This window comes from Myotis lucifugus, unplaced genomic scaffold (assembly GCF_000147115.1).
Source record: "Myotis lucifugus unplaced genomic scaffold, Myoluc2.0 scaffold_335, whole genome shotgun sequence".
Lineage (NCBI taxonomy): Eukaryota > Metazoa > Chordata > Mammalia > Chiroptera > Vespertilionidae > Myotis > Myotis lucifugus.
Window position 1 is genome coordinate 529,765 of NW_005871383.1, and position 20,576 is coordinate 550,340.

The 20,576-nt window shown below is 53.6% G+C and overlaps 1 protein-coding gene and 1 long non-coding RNA gene across 3 annotated transcripts; one reads left to right on the forward strand and one right to left on the reverse strand.

Annotated features, from left to right (window-relative positions):
- The first annotated feature begins 42 nt into the window (after positions 1–42).
- FAM213A (family with sequence similarity 213 member A) lies at positions 43–19,649 on the forward strand. Of its 2 annotated transcripts, none has more exons than XM_014466366.2 (6): positions 43–187; positions 10,450–10,628; positions 12,269–12,360; positions 15,401–15,541; positions 16,157–16,321; positions 18,961–19,649. In XM_014466366.2, exons 2-6 carry the CDS (start codon positions 10,454–10,456, stop codon positions 19,066–19,068), a joined length of 681 nt encoding a protein of 226 aa, XP_014321852.1. In that variant the 5' UTR covers positions 43–187; positions 10,450–10,453; the 3' UTR covers positions 19,069–19,649. The 2 variants fall into 2 exon arrangements, with proteins under 2 accessions (XP_014321852.1, XP_014321851.1); XM_014466365.2 differs by lacking the exon at positions 43–187 and adding an exon at positions 5,639–5,793 and having other exon boundaries at positions 10,453–10,628.
- On the reverse strand, positions 13,562–17,958 carry LOC111828343. The gene is made up of 2 exons (XR_002832184.1): positions 17,664–17,958; positions 13,562–14,421 (listed from the first exon to the last, which is right to left on the reverse strand). It is a non-coding gene; the product is annotated as an uncharacterized LOC111828343 (long non-coding RNA).
- Positions 19,650–20,576: the final 927 nt, after the last annotated feature.

Genomic DNA, 20,576 nt, shown 5'->3' on the forward strand with positions numbered 1-20,576 from the left:
GCAGGCGCGGACCTGCGCAGGCGCTGGGACCACTGGCGGAGCCCCTGGGGCGGGCGAGAGTTTGGTCCTCCCCCTTTTCCGCGTCGGGCACCGGAGAAAGCGGGCGGGAGGGCAGTGCCAGCAGGACGAGTTCCACGCGGGGCTCTGCCAGACATGTGACCTCCGCGGAGGTGGCTCCGCCTCCGCGCATGGGAGGAGACTGAGGCCGAGCCGGGCTGGCGTTGCGCGGACGGATTATCTTGCGAGGTTTAATTTGTGCCCCGTGGGCCGGTCCTGACCTTTCCTGCCCGCCGGGCACCGGCCGCACCTGCGGGCCCGAGGGGTGGCCCCACGCGCTCAGCGGACAACGCCCCCTCCGGCCCCGCGGCGCGGGCCCACCGCCTCGGCGCGCGCGCTCAGTGGAAAAACCCCGCGTTTGGGGCCGGAACCCGGCGCCCCTGCCTCGCGAAGAGCCCTCGGTACCGCCCAGGCTTTGAGGGGGCGGTGGCCCCGAGCTGCCTGCGGTGCTGAGACAGAGCTGAGAAAGGGGCTCTGCCCGGGCGCGTCGATCCCGCGCGCGGAGCCCGGGGTGGGCCTGGGGCTCCGATGGTTGGCGGGCGGGACCGCCTGGAGGTGAGCGGGTACCGGGCCGGCGACCTGGCGCCGCGGCTCTGTACCTGCATAGGGTCTGCGGCTCTGTACCTGCATAGGGTCTTGTGTTTTATGGGACCACGATTTCCAGGTTCTTCCGAATCTCGTGGGCACCTGATTGCCTCCCTTCCCCAAAGGTTGCAAACTCCAGACATAATTGGAAAGAGCCCACGTATACATTTTAAAACACTGTGCAGAAGTCTAGGAATGAAAAGACGAACAAAGCACCAACTCGGGGTTGTCGCAGGGACCGGGAGGTGAAGAAGATGGAAAAGATGGGTAAGGCCCAGACCGAGCAGGGCTGTGTGAGGCAGCGCAGCCCAGTTCAAAGCCGGACGGGCGGCCCCCTGACTCGGAGCCTCTTCCTTCCCACACCTTGCGCATTCCGCACCCCGTCACCGAGACCTCCGTTTAGTTTTTTGGTTGTTTTTTTTTTTTTATTATTATTCAAATGTGTTTTTCTTTGAGCTTGGCAGATGGACAAAAAAGAGAGAACAGTTACTTAGGATTTATTTTGAAAAGCATCATCCCGGAGCCAGCTTGTCTGTATCTGGGATGCTCCTGCTCTGGCCCAGCCTTGGGGACTGAGCATTGGGATTCAAAATGTGGAACTTACCTGGTCATCAGAAACCTTCACTTCGTGTATGAACAGCATATTAGGAGCAATTATTGACCAATCTAGAAACGAGGAAGAGTTATACCTCACGTTTTTGCCACTCTTTGTAAGGTGGCTTGCAAAGCACCACCCATACATTTAATCCTTTGATTCTCACAACTCTGCAAAAAGGCTATTCAGGAATTCTTACTTTTTTAAAAAATATATATTTTATTGCTTTTTTACAGAGAGGAAGGGAGAGGGATAGAGAGCTAGAAACATCGATGAGAGAGAAGCATCGATCAGCTGCCTCCTGCACACCCCCTACTGGGGATGTGCCTGCAACCCAGGCACATGCCCTTGACCAGAATCGAACCTGGGACCCTTCAGTCCCCAGGCCGACACTCTATCCAGTGAGCCAAACCGGCTAGGGCTCTTCCAGTTTTATTGATGCAAAAAAACAGTGCCTTGTCCACGTTCTTACGGCTTGTAGGAATTTGAATTCGCTTTTATTACTGTTCCAGCCCTCCCCAGATCGCCCTCCTGTGTAAAGCATGCCACTTAGTTTAGGTCTTCTGCATTGTCTCTGACGGGGTACAGAAGATGTTTCGGGTGATTCTGTTATCAGCTGGTATCACTGAAATGGTGCTTGGGAAGCTTGGTGAGGACGAGTGCTGGGGTCTGTCACTCATGCTCTGTCAGTGTCCCCGCCAAGGTGCTTCCCTCTGTGACATGTTGAGCAGAGAGCCCTGAAGCCTCCCTCTGCCGAGCTGGTGTGGCAAGAACTGCCTGTTGGCACTGACGGAACCAGCCTCACCTCTGAGCGCAGTGGCCTCTGGCACAGGGAGATTACAGCGAGCGGTGCCCTTTGCCCTCTCTGGTGCTGCTGGGGCGGAGGCAGTGTTGGCAGGCTGCAGAGGGAGCCGCAGGAGTGTGCGCTGTGGCGCGGGCAGTTAGGTCAGAGGGCCCCAGACAAGCCAGAGTTCCCTCCAGACCTAGACCAGCCACACAGGAGGCCGGTCTGCATGGCACAGCTGGGGTGACAGCTGGAGAGGTGGTTCGGTGTTCGTGCTCTGCAAATGGCCGACCCTCACAGGAGAATGAGTGAATCCGAACCCTGCAAGGAGAAAGATAACTCGGCCTTACAATTCGGAAGCACTTTACTACATTTCACATTGTTCCGCATGTATTCTTCCTGGCAACCCTTCAAAGTGCCCTTGTTTTTAGGGAGACACTGAGGTTCAGAGGGACAGGTCACCTCCCCGAGTCAAAGAGTGAGAGCCCAGGGTTTTTGTCCTGAAGCGCAGTGTCTTACGGTATCGCCCTTGCCTCCCCATCCACGCCCACACAGCTTGGTAGATGTGCTCAGAGCCGAGTCCGGAGGCTGTGCAACGAGGGGCAGAATGGCCAGATATTTCGGGGGCAGGGGGGCTCTAGCTTCAGGATCACTGGTCAGAGGAAAGGCCCTCTACTAGCCCCACATTCCTCCCTCACCCAGGGCAGTGTCTCAGAGTTTCCCAGTAGCTGATTGCCCTTTGCTCTGCTTTTAGCATCTGTTCAGAAATTTCTGAATCTGGCATCTGAAAGGCAGGTTGGGCCAGAGCTGGGCAGCTCATTGCAAGTAGCTAGTTCTATGATACTTGATGACCAGGGTGGGTGGGAATGAATTCCCTAGTGTTCCTGGGGTCCTGGGTGCCCGTGTCACCAGGCTGCTTAACTGGCATTTTCAAACCTGTGTCATTATTCAGAATCGGCAGGACCTTGTTACTGTGGGTCGGAGAGGTGCATAATGGCTTCTCAGCTATAACCCTTATGAAAACGTTTGGCTTTGGAGTATAAGCTGCTTGCAAAGCACTGGGCTTGCGAAGGGCTGGTGCTGTCTCTTGGCCACCAGATTCCCAGGCCCCCTTCCGGAGTCCTGCCCCCACCCCCCCCCAACCCCCCACCCCCACACACACACACTGCTTTAGCCTCTGCAGGAATGTCCAATGCACGATAAATAGTCATGGGCTGGGAGTTGGAGTCCCGCTCAGTCACTGATCAGCTTCCCCCATGTGACCTTGGACTAGCTACCCTTCTCTGTGCCTAGTTTCCTTATTTACTCAGTTGGGGAAGGGCTGAGCCAGAGCTCTGAGGGGAGGAGAGAGGAGCCCAGGAGAGCGGAGAGAGCTGAAGCATCCTCTCCAGACTTGTTCCCCGAGGGCCCAAGGCGAGGCGGCCCACGTGCACCCTTAGCTCCCTTTGTTCCTCAGCACCCCTTCTTCCTCGTGCCCTGGCTCTGCCTCAAGCCAGCTCACTCTGAGGAGGGAGGATTCCCTGGGTGGGGCTGCACTGGGCAGGTGTCCCCTCCGTGTTTAGAATACGATGTTGTCTCTACTTGTTGCAGGCATGAATTAACCCACCCAGCGATGGTACTTTGTTTTATTAAGACTTGATCAGTTCCTGCCCGGAGATGGATCCTTGAACAGGCAGCAGTCGGGGGCGGGGAGGGGGGAAGGCAGGGATTGGGAATGCAGGCCCAGCAGAACAGTAGCACAGTGTCCCATAGCTTTCTGGACGTCAGAACCCAGGAGTTGCAAGCATGCGGAACTTTAGTGTCTTTGGATGTCAGAACTGAGATAGCTTCATAGATTTTCTAGTTCCTTCCTCTGTGTGTACAGATGAGACCCAGGCCCAGAGTGCCCACAGAGCTTATGTCGATTGCCCTGCCAGTGAGCAGGAGAGCTAGGACCCAACCTAAGGCTACCTAAACCCAGGGGAGTGTTTTCTTTAATGTCATGCTGGCAGTGCTGTCCACAATTTCCTTCCATACTGAGCTGAAATGGTGGCTCCAACTCTGCCTCACTGTGGCGTTTAAAGGGTAAAATTCAGATCATTTTGTTAGACATTTAATGCCTACCAGTTACCAGGATTTGTGTTAGTGCTGGAGATGCAGGAATGAAGAAGTGACCTCTGCCCTCATATTGCTCCACCATACTCTGTAGACAGACATGTAAAGAACTCAAATACACAAAGTCCATTTGCTTGTGCAATGTGCAAAGATATGTGTGTGTTTGCATATGTACACACGCTATATAATCAGAGGCAAGGGAGCAGTCAGTTGCCAGGGCTTTCCAGAATGGCTTTGGAGAGAAAGTGGAATTTGTTCTGGGCCTCTACCTAGTTGGCATGGATGGCGAGGGTGTTCTGGGTAAAGGAAGTGACAGGAGCAACAGTGGAGCCTAACAACATGCTCTAGGCCAGGGGTCCTCAAACTACGGCCCGCGGGCCACATGCAAATACAAATACTGTATTTGTTCCCGTTTTGTTTTTTCACTTCAAAATAAGATATGTGCAGTGTGCATAGGAATTTGTTCATAGTTTTTTTTAAAACTATAGTCCGGCCCTCCAACGGTCTGAGGGACAGTGAACTGGCCCCGTTTAAAAAGTTTGAGGACCCCTGCTCTAGGCCTTGCACTCTGAGAGGTCTGGCGAGGGTGCGGAAGCGGCAGGGCTGAGGCAGAGTGGTGGGCTGCAGCTCAGCTGGGAAGGGCTCTGTCCGCCTGCTGAGGAGGTCATTGAGAGAGTCCAACGCCAGGGAAATGTGCTCAGGTCGCGGTTCCACTCACTCTGGCTCCAGCGTGGAGAGCAAGCTGTGGAGGAACCGGCTAGAGCCCGGCCAAGCTCAGTTGTGTGGTTCCTGAAATGGGCCAGGCACGAAGTGGTAGGGGCCTAAGCTGGACAGAAGCCTCGAGGTTAAGAAGAGCAGGCGTAGCAAACACATTTTCCTGAGTGAGTGGGTATGGGCTGCAAGGAAGAGTCTAATGTGACCGTCCGTTTCTGGCTCCAGCAGTTGGCTGGATGCTGTGTCATTCAGTGAGCTGGGGAGCTTGGGAAGAGAAACTGACTCCAGTGGGGGTCACTCAGGGACGTAGTGAGCAGAGCTAACCTACAGAACACCCGAGTGGAACTGGGTCAGGAACCTGGAAGTCAGTACCAAGGGGTGGGTGAAGTGCTGGAAGTTGGTGAGGTTGCCCAGGAAGGGAGGGTAGGTTGAGAGGAGTCACTTAAGTGGCAGGAAAAGAAGGGAAGGCAAAGGTGCTAAAGAAGAGACAGCAGGTGAGGGGCCTCCGTGGTGCCAGCCGACTTCCTGGGTGTGGGGAAGAATGGGGTGAGGGTGCAGACTGCACAGGCAGCCCGGGAGAAAGGGAGGCCTTCCTTTGATTTCGGTGAGTGGGACACATGGGCTGTATTAAGGGCTCCGCTTCATTGGGCTGCACCGGATAGCAGAGAGAGCTGTTGGCACTTGATAAATGTTATCATCTGCATGACTGCAAATGACTCAAACTTTGCTCAACATTCTGAAGGGCTAGGGGGCCTTGCCAGCTTTCTGGAAATTGACTATTGGCAGCTGCAGGAGCTCCAGGGTTTCTGGGTGGCCTGGTCCTGCCCATGGAATGAGGGAGCTTCAGGCCATAGGCAGGACTCGGGAGCTCCGCCTCCAGCCCTCCCCTGCTGCCCGCCTGTGCCTGCTCACTGGATAAGCCTCTGTGCTGTCCGCAGCAGCAGGAGTGTGGACGCTGTGAATGGTGAGTGCCTTGTTCCCAGGTTTGAACTGTCCAGGGTTGGGCATCAGGGACCATGTGTGGGGGAGGGAAGGTACTTTGTGACGCTCTGGGCTGCAACGAAGAAACACTCTGCAAATTGAAATGGGCAGGAGAGGGTAGAGTTATGATGAGGAACCAAGAGTGTGTAGACTCCCAAGTGAGCTGTTTTGTGTAGTCACAGGATGTCACTGGGGTGCTTCAGGAGCCTTAGCATTCACCGACCAGCCCCTCATTTTGGAGTTGGGGACAATGAGGCTGGGGTGGGGGCGAGAGGGCTGTGGTGGTGGAATCAACCAAGCCTGGCCTCGGCAGCCTAGCTGGGTCTCCTCCCCCAGTACCATGCTCTTCCCAGACCAGAGCTGCCACTCTGAGCTGCCACAGCTGGTGTTGGTTTGTGGTCTTATCGTGCGTCACCTTCTTGTGTGGGAGAGGACAGATCAGATAAGCCTGCAGTGGAGCACTGGATACTGTAGCTGTGTCAGGTGGGGGCTGGCTCTTCTGTAAACAACCTTGCTATTATCTTTCAGCGAAACTGACCCTTTCCTTAAGGGAAGGGGCTGGAAAGGGAGGAAAGAGAAGGGACATCTGTCACATGGTAAATTTCCTTTAGAGTAAACATGGTTTGACTGTATTTGATGACTGAAAAAATAAGTTGATCTTTTTAAATTCTCTTTAAGACAAAGGGGAAGGTACCCCTTGACCTCCAGGAACCCACAAGGGAAGGTGTGGGGAGGCAAAGTGTGACAGAAAGACTTCCAGCTTTGGGGTCTCAGAGGTCTGGGTCCAGGGTGCAGCCTGCTGCCTGCGAGCTGTGTGGCACCCGAGAAGGCACTGAACATCTCTAGCTCAGTGCTGTCAGCTGCAAAATAGAACCGTGTCTGCATCAGTAATGAAATCAGAGCATGCATATTGGGTGACACCAAGTAAATCAGTGATTCCCAAAGTGGGCGCTACCGCCCCCTGGTGGGCGCTGCAGCGATCCAGGGGGGCGGTGATGGCCACAGGTGCATTTGGGGGCATATAGCTTTCTGTTTAATTGCTATTAAAATTTTAAAAAAATTAATTTCCAGGGGGCGCTGAGTAATATTTTTTCTGGAAAGGGGGCGGTAGGCCAAATAAGTTTGGGAACCACTGAAGTAAATGCTGCTTTCCTGGCCGCCCTCTCTTTCTAGTGAGTAGCCTTGGAGACCCATGTGAAAATGCATTGTTCCATTTAGCTATGAAGGCTCCCTCTACCCCCGTCCCCTCTTTTTTGTCAGTGATTTGGGCTCAGAGTCAGCTCTCGCTGTGCAACAAGTTGCAGTGGTGCATACTCTGAGACAGGCCAGGATGGAAATTGCTTTGTAGTTCACGGGGCCTTGGCTGAGGGGCTGGACCTACATACTTTCTAGGTGTTTCCGAAGTCAGTTTTCACTGCTTTCCAGAGGCCCCAGGGAGCATATGAGGCCTGACTCTCACCTCTGGTGCCCACGAGGCTCTCACTAACTAGTGCCACAAGGCCTGAGGATGAGGTCCACCCCCTGCTCCTCTCCGGATCCCAGCCAGAGGAGGTGGTGGGGTGGTGCACATTGCTCCTGGTGGTGCTGGAGCCCACATCCTGTTGGCACCTCTTGAACTTGAGGTAGAGAGTTGGGGGCCTTGGGGTCATTCTCAGAGTGCCTTCAGCGCTGACATTCACCCCCAGCTAGCCTGCTGCTTCCCAGGTTTATTCAACCCAGGCCCCACCTGGCTTTTCCATCCTGCCCCCGGGGTCCTACATCTGCTCCAAAGACAGCTGCTCTGGGTGCTTCTGTGGCTGCCTAGAGCAGCCGTAACCAGCTCTCAGCCCGGTGCTGACACAGCCCTTGCTCATCCCTTTCTCCACTCATTTAGTTTTATTTGGAATAAATAAATATGTGGGAAGAAATTGTGAGTCTGGTTGAGTCTGATCCCTGTGCTCTTGTGCAAATAGGCTACATGACTGTTGATGGAGCCTGTGCCTCTGAGAGTAGCTGTGGTGTGCAGCGAGGGTGTGGAGCTGACCGTGAGGGTCACTGGGCTTCCTGAAGGGCACTGATGTGTTCCAGGAATGGAAGCAAGTCCTTTTGTAGGGTAGATGTAAGCTGGCCTTTGAGTCCTGGTGCAGAAATGTTATCAGCTCTGTGATCAGAGGCCACGCCGTGTGCTTCTGAATCATACACACATGTCAGAGAACCAGGGACATTTCCAAGTGTGTAAACATACAGCAATTGTTCCACACGCTGGGGAACCTCTTGTTTACAGCAGGCAGGTGAGAGCTATGGTTTTCCTCCTAATTGTTTTCTGAACTGTAATCCAGTAATGTGTAACTTTGGTACGTAGGAGAATTGGAAGCCAGCCTAAGAACTTTGGGCCGGCTTCCTGTTTGGCCCAAGAACTTTGGTCTTCCATAGTCATCATCTTCATCATTCAATTCTGTTGGACTCATTTCAGCGCACATTAATGAAGAGCCCACTGTATGCCACACAGGCATGTGCTGGCACAGGAGGTTCAGAGATAAACGGAGGAACAGACAGGTCTCAATCTTGTGTCGAGCACAGGAGACAGATCATGGGTGCAGTATGGGCACAGTACCAAGGTCGGGGTGGAGCAGCACCTCTCGGGCTGGGAGTGGGGGTAGGCAGAGCATCCAGGACGACTTGGAGAGGTGTTTGGGTCTTGAAGAATAGAAGGAACAGGTGAGGACGTTCCAGGCAGAGGTGTGATGTGTTCCTCTGTCACCATAGCTGCCCTCCCACAGTGAGCTGAGGGAACAGCCTGCCCTCGTGGCCAGCCAAGCACAAGATCCCGGCTGCTTTGCTCCAAGACAATGCTTCTGAGACTCTGTGTGCATGTGAATTGCCCGATCTGATTACAATGCAGTGTGTGATTCCTTCGTTCTGAGGCCGGCTGCAGATTCTGCGTCCCCCACGCTGCCAGTGCTGACCCAGGAGACCACATGTTGAGTACTGAGGTTATAAGACACTTCTCTCCCAGCTGAGTCCCTGCATCGGAGATACCATAGCGGTGTCCCTTTCCCCAACACACACACACCAGCCTCCCCCCTTCCCCCTCTCCCCTAATATACCGGATGCCAAATTCTTCTTTCTTAAATGCTGCTTTCATTTGGTCATTCCCACCCCCACCTAGAAGTTCCTTTTTATTTCTTAACTCAAATCTGAGCTTCCCAGGCTGGCCTAAACTCTAGTCTGACCTACCTTTCTTTTCCCCAAGTCAGCACTACCAAGTTACTCCCAGCCCCACCTCCTGGCCCTGGTGGGTCCCTCGCAGCCCCTCCCTTGGCAGTGGTATGCAGAGTTCTGGGCATTTGCTTAATCCTTTGGAGAAATCCTCTCCCCAGCCAAATCCAGCAGGGAGAGCTAAGTCTCAGGTAAGGAGGGCCTTACACACACACACACACACACACACACACACACACACAGTCTATACCTGCTGATCTCAGCACAATGAGCTATGCTGGTATTCAGGGAGGAAGGCTCCAGTGTAAGTCTGATCCTTAGGATGGCGAGAGGGCCATATGGAAAGATAGATTCTGTTATGTGGTTGTCATTTGAAGGAAGGCTGGGTGGATACCTGCTGCTCTTTCGGGTGGGCTGCATCTACGAGCTCACACCCCTAGGCACAAGGCTTCCCCCCTGGAGGAGCCTTAGGGAGGCACTGGTGCGCGAGCTCAGAACCAGGCTGGACGGTTCTGCAGGACCCGCTGGAGCTCCCGTTCGGTGGCAAACCCCTGCCCGGTGCAGACAGCTTTTGCCCAGGCCTCCGCAGCAGACCCCAGCGCTGTGCTCTTCTTACACGTGCCCGCTCTCAGGCTCTGCCCCCATTCATTCGCCAGGCGTCTGTGCAGTTCTGTTCTAGGGAAAAACTGTCAGATTAGATACTGGTGTCTAATGGTGGTCATCTCTATTAAACTGTCAGTGAAAAGATGGGGGTCTCTGAAGATCTCTGCGTTCTGGTCGACTATGGTTTTGTGATTGCTTCTTTTTTTCCTTTTTTGTCTTCATCATGAGCCTGTTTTATTTGTATAATGAGTAAAAAGTAAAGCTATTCTCAGATGGGAGAAATGCACCGAGATTGCCTGCCTACCACAAGGGAGGCCCTGCTGGGAACTGTCGGGCTGATGAGTAGGATACGGTCTCTATTTCTGAGGGGTTCTCAAAGAGGAAGAAGGATAGGGTACTGGGGCAGTGTGATCCGTGGGATGTGGTAAGTCTCCTGATCACTGAAGAGAAGACTGCCCTCCATGGGAGATGATAGCCCAGACTCCTGGACAGTGAAGGAAAGGCAGGCATTGACGGGGGGGGGAGGCAGCACAGATGAGCAGCCCAGAGCTGGGAGGCCTGGGCCTGGGTGAGGGAACACAAGAGGAGCATCTGAGGGGGCTGCCATTTCTCTCATCGCTCCTGACTCACTGGTGAGCTCCTCGGGCAGGAACCTCCATGTGTCGGTTGCATCCAGCTCTTGGGGTGGCAGGTGCTCAGTCCCCTGTCTGCTTCCGCGGCTCCCCTGCCCCTTGCCTCTGGCCACCTGGTGGCTGCCCGGCTGAGCCCTGCACTTTGCCAGATCACATTCCTGCTGTCTTGTGAGAGCATGAACGTCATCTTCCTTCTTCTCAATCTCCAGAATGTCTTTCCTCCTGGATCCAAGCTTCCTCTCCGGGATGTGGTCGATCGGCGCGGGGGCCCTGGGGGCTGCTGCCCTGGCACTGCTCCTGGCCAACACAGACATATTTCTGTCCAAGCCCCAGCAAGCAACCCTGAAGTATCTGGAGGAAATAGACCTGAAAACTCTGGAGAAGGGTAAGCAGTGACCCCTCTGCCCTCAGTACTTTTCCAAGGCACTGGCATGCAGGCTTATTTTTTCTGTGTAAAATAACTTCTTTTTATTGAAAAAATAATATAATAACGTTAGGGAACATTTAATAACTTTTTAAATGGCTGCTAACTCCATTACCTTAATGATACTTGTTTTTAGTTCTGCACGTTTTTTGCATGTTTACTTACATATTACTATATATTTGTGATCTGGGTGTACATGGTATTTTACAGTTCAGGGTTTTCTTACCAAACTGATTATTCACTTTCTATTGCTGTCTCTCTAACTATACTGATACTTGCTCTGTAATATTTAGTGATGTTATAGCACCAGTTACTAAACCAGCTCTTCCCCAGTGTGTGCTCAGGACTCTGGGCTCCAGGATCTTCACAAAATAGGAGCTCCCAGCCAAATACATCTGAGAAACACTGTATCCAGTCCAAGTTCCTGGGGCTCAGCACCAGGATTTGCTCATTGAAAGGAGGTGCCTGGACTGTTGCTGGCACAGGCATGCCAGCCCTCACCTGTGGTGCGGCTGCACACACGGGGGAGCCCAGGGTCGCACTTTTGGAACGGACCTGCCTGTCTCCCTGGAGTCCCGGTGGAGGGCTGAGGCCCACACGTTTGCATGTGGCAGCTCCGTTGCCTCACTGTGCTCTCAGCTGTGGATCTGGAGCTCGGGGGTTTCAGTCATGCCGATAGTGTGGGTAGAGCTGGCATGAGAGTTTGGTGAAAGTTGGAGTCACTGACTGGGCGGTCTCCAGGTTGGCCCCTCAAAGGGAAGCCATTGTCCTCTGCTCAGTACGTGAGGAAGCTTGTCAGAGGAGCGCAGGAACTGTGACTGCGATTTATGATGTAGGTGGTCTTTCTAAGGGATCAGGGAGTCCTGCTTTGTTCATCCCAGGGATTCCCAGTCTCATCCTCCTCTCTTTTTTTATACAACATCCCACAGGGACATGGATTTCTCTAAGGAATGTTAAAATAGTAAGGGTTCACACTGATTGACCCCTCAGTAACTATTATTAGATACTGTGGCGAGAGCACTTACATAGCCATCTGTTTATACTCCCTGCAGCCCCGTGCTGGACATCTGCTTTTATGACAAGGAAACGGGGGTTTAGGGGGAGACCCAGCTGGTCAAAGTCCCATGGCTAGATGCAGACTCGCTCTGGCCCTGGAGCCCGGCTTGAGCTACACTACTCTACTACCCCAACTACCCCCAAGGGGTTCCTCGTTAGGCGTCTTCTACCCTCCCTATGGATAATATTGTGGGGTAAAAATATGCAAAATTTCTGTTGACTTAATCCCTTTGAATACTTTTTTAAGAGTTGGGATTTGCTTAGCTGCCACTTTTCCAGAAATGTTTCAGTTTGGGATGTTCAAGTTTGCAAATAATTTTTTTTACGGAGGAGGGGTGTTTGGAGTATATAGTAGGATCCTTACACTATATGAATTTTCCTCTGAGGATGACTATTCCCCATCTGTGCTTCCTGTTTGCTTTCCCATGTGTGAAATGCAGGTCCAGGCCCTCTGCTAGGCCTGGTACCACTGACGAACAGCTGAGCTGTAGGGCGGGTGGGCGGGGCTGGGCAGAGAGGATGCTGGACTCTTTTCTTTTCCCCAGAACCAAGGACTTTCAAAGCAAAGGAGCTCTGGGAGGAGAAGGGCGCTGTCATCATGGCTGTGCGGAGGCCAGGCTGCTTCCTCTGTCGAGAGGTGAGTGCATTTGGAGATCTGTTCAGAGAAGAGGACCCCAGAGGGTGGGGCCAGGGCACTCCAGCCGGGACCCGGGACCTGCAGGCCCACTTTGGCCTTTGATCAACACTGGTCCTTCTTTTGTTATTTGCTCTAGGATTTCTTTGGACTTACTCTCTGTTTCTGCTCATTGAACCACTCACCATATCCTGGGGTTAGCGGCACACTTGACTGTCCTTTGTGACTCCCAGGCCCTATCACTCTTGCACTGTCTGAGTCCTGGACTACCTTCCTATTGCATCAGGACGGGGACCAGGCCCAATTCCCAGTTCCTGGGGCTCAGCACCGGGATTTGCTCATTGAAAGGAGGTGCCTGGACTGTTGCTGGCACAGGCATGCCAGCCCTCACCTGTGGTGCGGCTGCACACACGGGGGAGCCCAGGGTCGCACTTTTGGAACGGACCTGCCTGTCTCCCTGGAGTCCCGGTGGAGGGCTGAGGCCCACACGTTTGCATGTGGCAGCTCCGTTGCCTCACTGTGCTCTCAGCTGTGGATCTGGAGCTCGGGGGTTTCAGTCATGCCGATAGTGTGGGTAGAGCTGGCATGAGAGTTTGGTGAAAGTTGGGGTCACTGACTGGGCGGTCTCCAGGTTGGCCCCTCAAAGGGAAGCCATCGTCCTCTGCTCAGTACGTGAGGAAGCTTGTCAGAGGAGGGCAGGGCCCAGCCTTGTCGCTTTACAGACAGGTAAACCCAGGGCTGGACTAGTTTGGTCACACAAGTCAGTCAGTGGCAGAAGACCCAGGTCTGAGATCCGGGCCCTGCCTGGGGAGAGTGGGAGTGACAGCGCTCCTGCTCTTGAGACAGCTTTGCTTCTCGATGGCGTGGCCGCGTCCACGCTGTCCTCCTCCTCCTCTGGCTGTGCTCCCTGACCCTGAGGCGTTCCTCCGCCTGGCCCATCTGTCCCCTGCTTGTGTGGTCGGGCTGGCAAAGAAGCTGCTTACGGCGGGACAGGGTGTGCTCTGCTGCACCTGCATTCAGGGCGCTGCCACGCCTGATACTCCATTCGTGCCCCACCACATCCCTGGAAAATACAGCTTGTTGTTATTGTTCTCGTTTTGTAGAGGAGGAAATTGAGGTACAGGGGCTGTGGCAATGTCACACGGCTGAGGGGAGGCATGCTAGCTTCCTATTGCTGCTTTCACAAATTATCACAAACTCAGGCTTTAAACATTACAGATTTATTATCTCACAGTTCTAGAGGTCAGAATTCCGAGATGGGCCCCATAGAGCTACAGTCCAGGTTTCAGCGGGTCTGTGCTTCTTCTGGAGGGTGTAGGAGGGAAACAGTTTCCGCCCTCCAATAGCTCTGAGAAGCCACCGCAGCCCTGGCTCGTGGCCCCTCCCTCCATTTTTAATGCCAGCAGTGGCCGGGCGAGTCTTTCTCACACGCGTGATGGTGACACAGACTCTCCTGCTTTCCTCGTCCACATTTAAGGACCCTGTGATTCCACCTGGGAACCACTTGGGTAATGCAGGATAGTCTCCTTTAAGGTCAGCTGATGGGCAGCCCAGATTTCACTGGCTGCCTTACTTCCCCCTTGGCTTGTAACAACACATATTCACAGGCTCCTGGGATCAGGATAGGGCCCTCTTCAGAGGTCCTCCCATGGTTCACACTCAGAGCTTTGATTCCAAATCTGTGAGACCTCCAAACACCAGCACGAGGCCTGCTGTGACTTGATTTCTCACGCAGGTTAAACCCAAAGGCTGCAGCCTGCTTCCTGGGCACTAGTCTCTGCCCCAGCAGAGCATTTTGTGGGAACTTGTGTTTCTAAAAGGATGGTCCGATGGCAGTCTGAGCTCTTTTGAGTGGCCTGGGGAGGAGATCCGTGACTGTCCATTCATAGCTTTGCACAGGGACACACCCAGAGTAGAGAGCCCAGGAAAAGTGAGTGAAACTTCTCATGTCACACACATCAGGCCTGCAGTCCTCTCTGCTCCGGGGCAAAGCTTGCCATCACCAAGCCTCTAAAGCACTGTAATGAATTCTGCTTCGTTGGCTGTCCTTTTGTTGTTGTTGTTCTAGAAAATAAATGAAAAATTAAACATAGTGCCACTGTACACCAGTGTGTTTGTATGGGAGGCGAGTGAGCTGCATTTGGGAGGGTTTCATGCTATTTCTTTCATTCTGACACCAAATGTGAAAAAGGAATTTGTTCTTAGCTTCAAAGCCTTCCTGTGACACAGGCAGTTCTTAGTCACCCAGGTGCGGTTCCTGGGAGTCCAGGACGCTGTGCTCCTCAGCTCAGCTGCGTTCTCTGTGTCCACCTTCGCCTTCGGCTCTTCCCACCTGGTACCTAGTGCCTTCTGTGCCCCCCGCCATGCGCTAGGCACTGAGGGGTACAGGAAATGGAGACGCAATTTCTAGCCACGAGGCACCCTGGGAATGAAGAGCCAGTGCTCAGCTTAGTGGTAACACACAGACTCAGTATGGGAGTCGCCCAGCAGGAAGGGTGGGATCTGCCCAGAGAATCAGGCCTTCACCCCAGGCCGGCGGGCGGGGAGGGGGGGGGGGTTTTAGAACAGGGCTCCCTTCCTGGAGGGTAGGGGCTGAGTTGCAGAAAGGAGGCAGGTTATTGCCGTGAGGGGAAGCCAGTTGAGCAGAGTGTGGAGGCAGCTATCCCCAGGCCTGCTTTTTGGTCCAATAGACCCTTGTGCTATTTTGGTCTAGTGCAGGGGAGGGGCTAGAAGATGAGTTAGGAGAGAAGCATCGTAGTAAATGACCATGTTTGGCTGCAATCTCTTAGTTTTTGGATGCTCCCTGGGCAGCGGTTAGGACACCCATAACAGGAGCCTGACCCGTCCTCCCCACGTGCAGAAGACAAGCCTGTGCTGAGGCCTCTTGCCCATGGGACAGTGTTGTGCTGGGCTGCACAGGCCTTAATTGTTTCTGGCATTCTGTCACCTTTGTTCTTCCGCATTCAGGGCCAGCCGTGCTCTGGGCTGGAGGGAAGTGGGTGTTGGTTGGCCACAGAGCCCTGACCTTTGCTCTTTTCTGCAGGAGGCTGCAGACCTGTCCTCCCTGAAGCCCAAGTTGGATGAGCTGGGCGTGCCTCTCTACGCCGTCGTGAAGGAGCAGGTCAGGACCGAAGTGAAGGACTTCCAGCCTTACTTCAAAGGAGAAATCTTCCTCGATGAAAAGGTGTGTCCGTGAACCTGTGACGGACTGCAGGGGACTGTGCTAGGTGTGGGGAGCTTGGTACCGGAGGGTGTGTGGCCTGGAGCTGCAGGCTGGGCTGGGCTCCCTGTCAGCTGCCCTGAACTTGCAGGGCCTTCCCAGCCTCTGAGCGGAGCCTGAGCAGACACTGAAAAGCTGTCCTCCCACGTGTTAATTGAGCGCTTCCTGAATTGTCCCTTGGGAAAGGTTGCCTAGGAAGTGGCTGAAACTCCACTGGTTCTCCCCACCCGCAGGTGGGGGCCCAGCACAAGCCCCTATCCCTTAATTCATTGCAGTCATATTTGTTTTCCCTCTGTCCTCCCCTCTACGAATGTGGGTCTGAGTCACCCATCAGGCCCAGGAGCCCTGTAGTCTCTAGCAGGAGGTCAGAGTCAGGGCTGAACACTGTGGGCCAGGCCCTCGCAGCCAGTGCTCCTGGGGGAGGGGTGTGTGTGTGTGTGTGTGTGTGTGTGTGTGTGTGTGTTGGGGGACACAAACCAGCAGCCTTTGAGTCTGAAAACCAGCACCCTGCTGGGAGCCTGTGCCCCCTGGGGAAGGTGGGCAGCCAGGTACTCAGAGGGTCTGTTTTCGCTGTTACAGAAGAAGTTCTACGGCCCCCAGAGGCGGAAGATGATGTTCATGGGGTTCCTCCGGCTGGGCGTCTGGAGCAACTTCTTCCGGGCCCGGAGCGGAGGCTTCTCTGGAAACCTGGAAGGCGAAGGCTTCATCCTCGGGGGCGTTTTTGTGGTGGGATCAGGAAAGCAGGTAATGTCTGGGTCTGTAGGTGTCGGTGTCTGTGGGCCTGAGGCCCTGATGGGGGCAACTTTCCCTACTCAGCCTCCCAGAAAGCCGGGCCATGAGGAAGGGGAAGGGGAAGGGAGAGGAATTGCCATTTATCATAGATCTCACGCCTCACAGTTCGCAGGCAAGGGAGTGGCCACCGGGGCCTGAGCCAGGCGTTGTGAGGCTGAGTTCTGCTTTCTGTGCCTGAGCAAAAGCATAGGTTTTCCTGTCGACAATGCACTTCTTTGTGGTATTCCCAGGTCCACAAGGGTGGACAGTGGAGAAAAGGGAAGGAGAAAGGATTCAAACAGACCTGATGAGGGGAAGTAGCAAGGAGATGTAGGAAGACACCGCTTCCCGCTGTGGGGTCCTGGGGGCGGAGCCGCCCCTGGTGGGTAATATGCTCACCGCACAGGTTTCTCAGGCCCTGGCTGTGAGGATCCAGAGTAGCTCGGGGACCCCAGGGTTGTGTGTGGGGAGATGAGGTCTCTGTGGGCCCTGGGGGGAGGCAGTTGGGTGAGTGCTCCATGTCAGACCTTCGGCAGCCTCGAGCCATGGTGGTTCCCCTGCACCAGAAGGCAGTGCCCGCAGCGGCCAGGAGGACACAGAGCAGGGAGGGCATAACATGGGTGCAGGCTCGAAGGCCTGGCAGAACCTGGAGACGGGGCTTGACTTCAGCCTGGTCTCCGACACCCTTAGCATGGCATTAACTCGTGGTCTCATCTGCCTTGGTGGACCTCACAGCTAACGCTGATAATTCACAGTACTTTTCCTAATTTGGGAGGAATAAAAGCAAATGGGAATAGAAATATTTCCATTTCTAATCCCTCCTTTAAAGCTTGGTAACTGCTGTTGCTGGTCTGAATTAGAATCTGGTGAGTTGGTGTCCGATTTAACATAAACCTATTTGCTGACTTGCTGCCAATACCGGAATGTCGTGGTGACATGACTACCAGAGAGGGACTGACTCCTTCCCGGAGCTCGGCTCTCATGTCTTCACAGCCAGGCTGGGACGTTAGGTGTGCTATTCCCACCCACGTGTCAGGAAATGGGCCCAGAGACATGAGCCCAGGCAGCAGCGTGCAGCTAGTAAGGGGTGCAGTGGAAATGAGACTCGGGACTCCGGTCTGTCCTGCCCCCGCACCTGCCCTTTCCTCACTGCAGCCTCTCTTTAGCAGTGCTTCCCAAAGGCCCTTCCAGATGCCCTTACACTTGGGCTGCCCACTTCCTCAGAGGATGGCTCAGCCTCTGCCCACTCTGGCCCTCTGGCATTCCTTCCCCTCCCTCCCTCCTTCCCTTGGCCCCGAGGCAGGGCTTGGCTCACCTGCCAGCCTTCTCTTGCCTGGCGGTGACTCATGGGGTGCTCACGGGCTCCCCATTCCTGGCTGGCGTGCCCCTGGAGTTGCTAGGCGTGGTGTTTGGCTTTGTTGGTGCTCCCTGGAGCTCCCGCCTCCTTCCTTCCTGCTGGAAGCTGAGGGGCTGGAAGCTGAGGGGCTGGAAGCTGACGCTGGCCGAGCCTCGGGACTGGCCTCCAGGTTCCCTCGGTGCAGAGCTCTGCAGTCCCTCAGTGCCAGGTGCCTCAGTGGGGTTTCCTTTGTAATCATCTTTAAAGCATAATTACTTTATTTTTTTTATTTTTTATTTTTTAATATATTTTATTGATTTTTTACAGAGAGGAAGGGAGAGAGATAGAGAGCTCAGCCTCCACCGAGAACCTGCTGGGACAGAGCGGAGCTGAGCGGCCTTTTGTTTTGTTGTTTTCAGAAACCCAGGTACATGCCCTTGACCGGAATCGAACCTGGGACCTTTGAGTCCGCAGGCCGGCGCTCTATCCAATCCGCAGCACTGCAGTGTCTCATCCTGCTTTGCTGGCAAGTAGATAGTTTCCTGGTCAGCTTCCCTGGGTCACCTGTGCGCCGGGACTTTCCCCTTGCGAGTTTGACATGCTTGGAGGGGGCTTTATAAACAACGGCACAACGAACACGTTTACAGCTGTTTACTTTTTAAGTTTAAAATGAGTTCCCAGATGTCATGTCATGGGTCAAAGAACGCTTAACAAGGATGCCTTGATTCTGACCCCAAACACATTATTTTATCTTTCTTACCACTTCGGGGAACTGTGCGGTACCCTGTGTCTTAGTGCATTTTCCATCCCAGCATCGGAAGGGAGGGCCCGTTTCTTAGGAAAACTTACATGAAGAGAGGGCCTCTTTTCAGATGGTCATTCAGCACCTGCCGGGGCTGACCTCTGAGCTCCGCTCCCATACTTTCGGGCTCTTTCCGTTCTCTTGGCCTGGCACGTTCTTTTACCTCACCTCTCCCTGTGGACATCCTGATGACTCTCCTGCTTTACCTGGGAAGTCTTCCCTGATCGCTCGATGAGATGTGATCACCCATGACTTCCCACTCCCGGAGGCTGCGGTACAGTCCAGACATTGTGACCTGACTGTCCCCTGACCCGCCCCCCCGAGGACTGAATCCTCAGGGGGAAGAGCCAGCCTGATTCGGCCTCTGTCCCCTGCTGCCCGAGCACAGGGCTTAACAGACAGCTGCCGCACGGCGTAGTCTCATGAATGAACGACTCAGAATGAGGACTGATGTTCCCTCTCTTTTCCTTCCAGGGCATTCTTCTCGAGCACCGAGAAAAAGAATTTGGAGATAAAGTAAACCTAGTGTCTGTTCTGGAAGCTGCTAAGAAGATCAAACCACAGACTTCAGCTCAGGGATAACTAGGGGCTCACCTGTGTCCCCAGGATGCCCGGTTTCCACTGGTGTCATTTAGGCCATCTTCTTAGACTAGATCATTCATTGGTTTAACCTTGTGCTCTTTTAGTAAGACAAAATAGCCCCCAATAACACTGATAAAAACCTAAGACGTGAGTGAGGGGTATTTCAGCTAAAACCTGGAAAACACAAGGCTTAAAATTGGCTGGAGCACCGCATTACAAACGTATATGGTGTTTGAGGTGCTGTTATTTGAAATTAGTTTACTTTCATGTCTTTAAAAATCTAGAGAAATTTGGTGATTGGCTAGAAGATTAAGAATAGAAGGCTTTTGGCTTGTGTGTTTTCTATAATGACTTGTTAAATAACATTAAAGTAATAACATAAAGGAACTGATGTGCTCTGGATGGCTTGATAAAGGTAGATCATAAAATGAAATCTGTTTTTTGTCTTCCTTTCTAACCGCAGAAGTTTGTTTTTCTAGAAGAAATGATCATCTCTGGCTTTACTAAAATTATGCAGCAGAAATTGTCTGTAATACAAGTTTTTTTGATGAAGCCAACAATAAAAAGATTTACCATAACAATGGCTGAATTTACATCGTCTGTGCCAAAGACAGTGGATGTGAAAAATCAGCATTTCCGCATGTGTGAGGGTGAGGTGGCTGGTTCAGGGCTCAGGCGGTGACTGGTCTGACTTCATGTGGCGGCAGCGGCGTGTGTGTACACAGGCCTGAGAGGGGCTGGGCTCCTGAGCCTCCAGGGCACGCTCTTCAGGACTTCACCTGGGTCATACGGTGACTCATCCCCCAGGAGCTGGGGCCCCTGGGACTCCAACTACTGAAAGGATAACTCAGATGAGAATTCTGTGGTGCCTGGGAGACCCTTGATTCTGAAATGGCTCTCTTGCAGCTAAAGAAGGGTCGACCCTGTGAGGACGTTGCCGCAATGGATGCATAAGGAAAACCTTGTTATGATCTCCCTCGCCAGCTGTTTTACTCCTGCAACCTCGAGCAGTGGGTCTTCCTTCTCTGACTGGTGTGGCGTTGTGCAAAGAGCAGCACATCGAGTTGTGAGATGGGCTCACGTTCTAGTTTAACTGTGGGACTTTGAGCAAAGCTCTGGCCCTCAGCTCTCTCACTGGTAAAAGGAGCATCATCATTCCTGTCTACCAAGCGGGGCTATTGGTTAAAGTCATTGAGGGGATGATACGTACTGTGAGACAGTGCTGCTCAGACTTTGCTGTACATGCAGATCACCTAAGGGGCTTGTTAACATGGAGACGGTAAGAAAAAGCCAGCCCCTGGTTCAAGGCAGTGAAGGCAGGTTTTCTTCAGTAACGGGAGCGGTAAAGGAGAGGCCTCTATAAGATAGCGCAGCTGGGCTCTGCGCAGAGGTGATGGAGTTTTAAGGGAGAACGAAGGCGTGGGGAGGAGACACGCAGGGGCTCACACAGTCGGGGAAGTGGGAAATCACAGAAAGCGGCTGGGGGTTGCTCCATGTGATCAGGCCAT

Coding starts and splice junctions, on each gene's coding strand:
- FAM213A (XM_014466366.2), top strand. CDS start 10,454: ATGTCTTTCCTCCTGGATCCAAGCTTCCTCTCCGGGATGTGGTCGATC. Junction 15,542..16,156: donor AAATCTTCCTCGATGAAAAG/GTGTGTCCGTGA, acceptor TCGCTGTTACAG/AAGAAGTTCTACGGCCCCCA. Junction 16,322..18,960: donor TGGTGGGATCAGGAAAGCAG/GTAATGTCTGGG, acceptor TTTTCCTTCCAG/GGCATTCTTCTCGAGCACCG.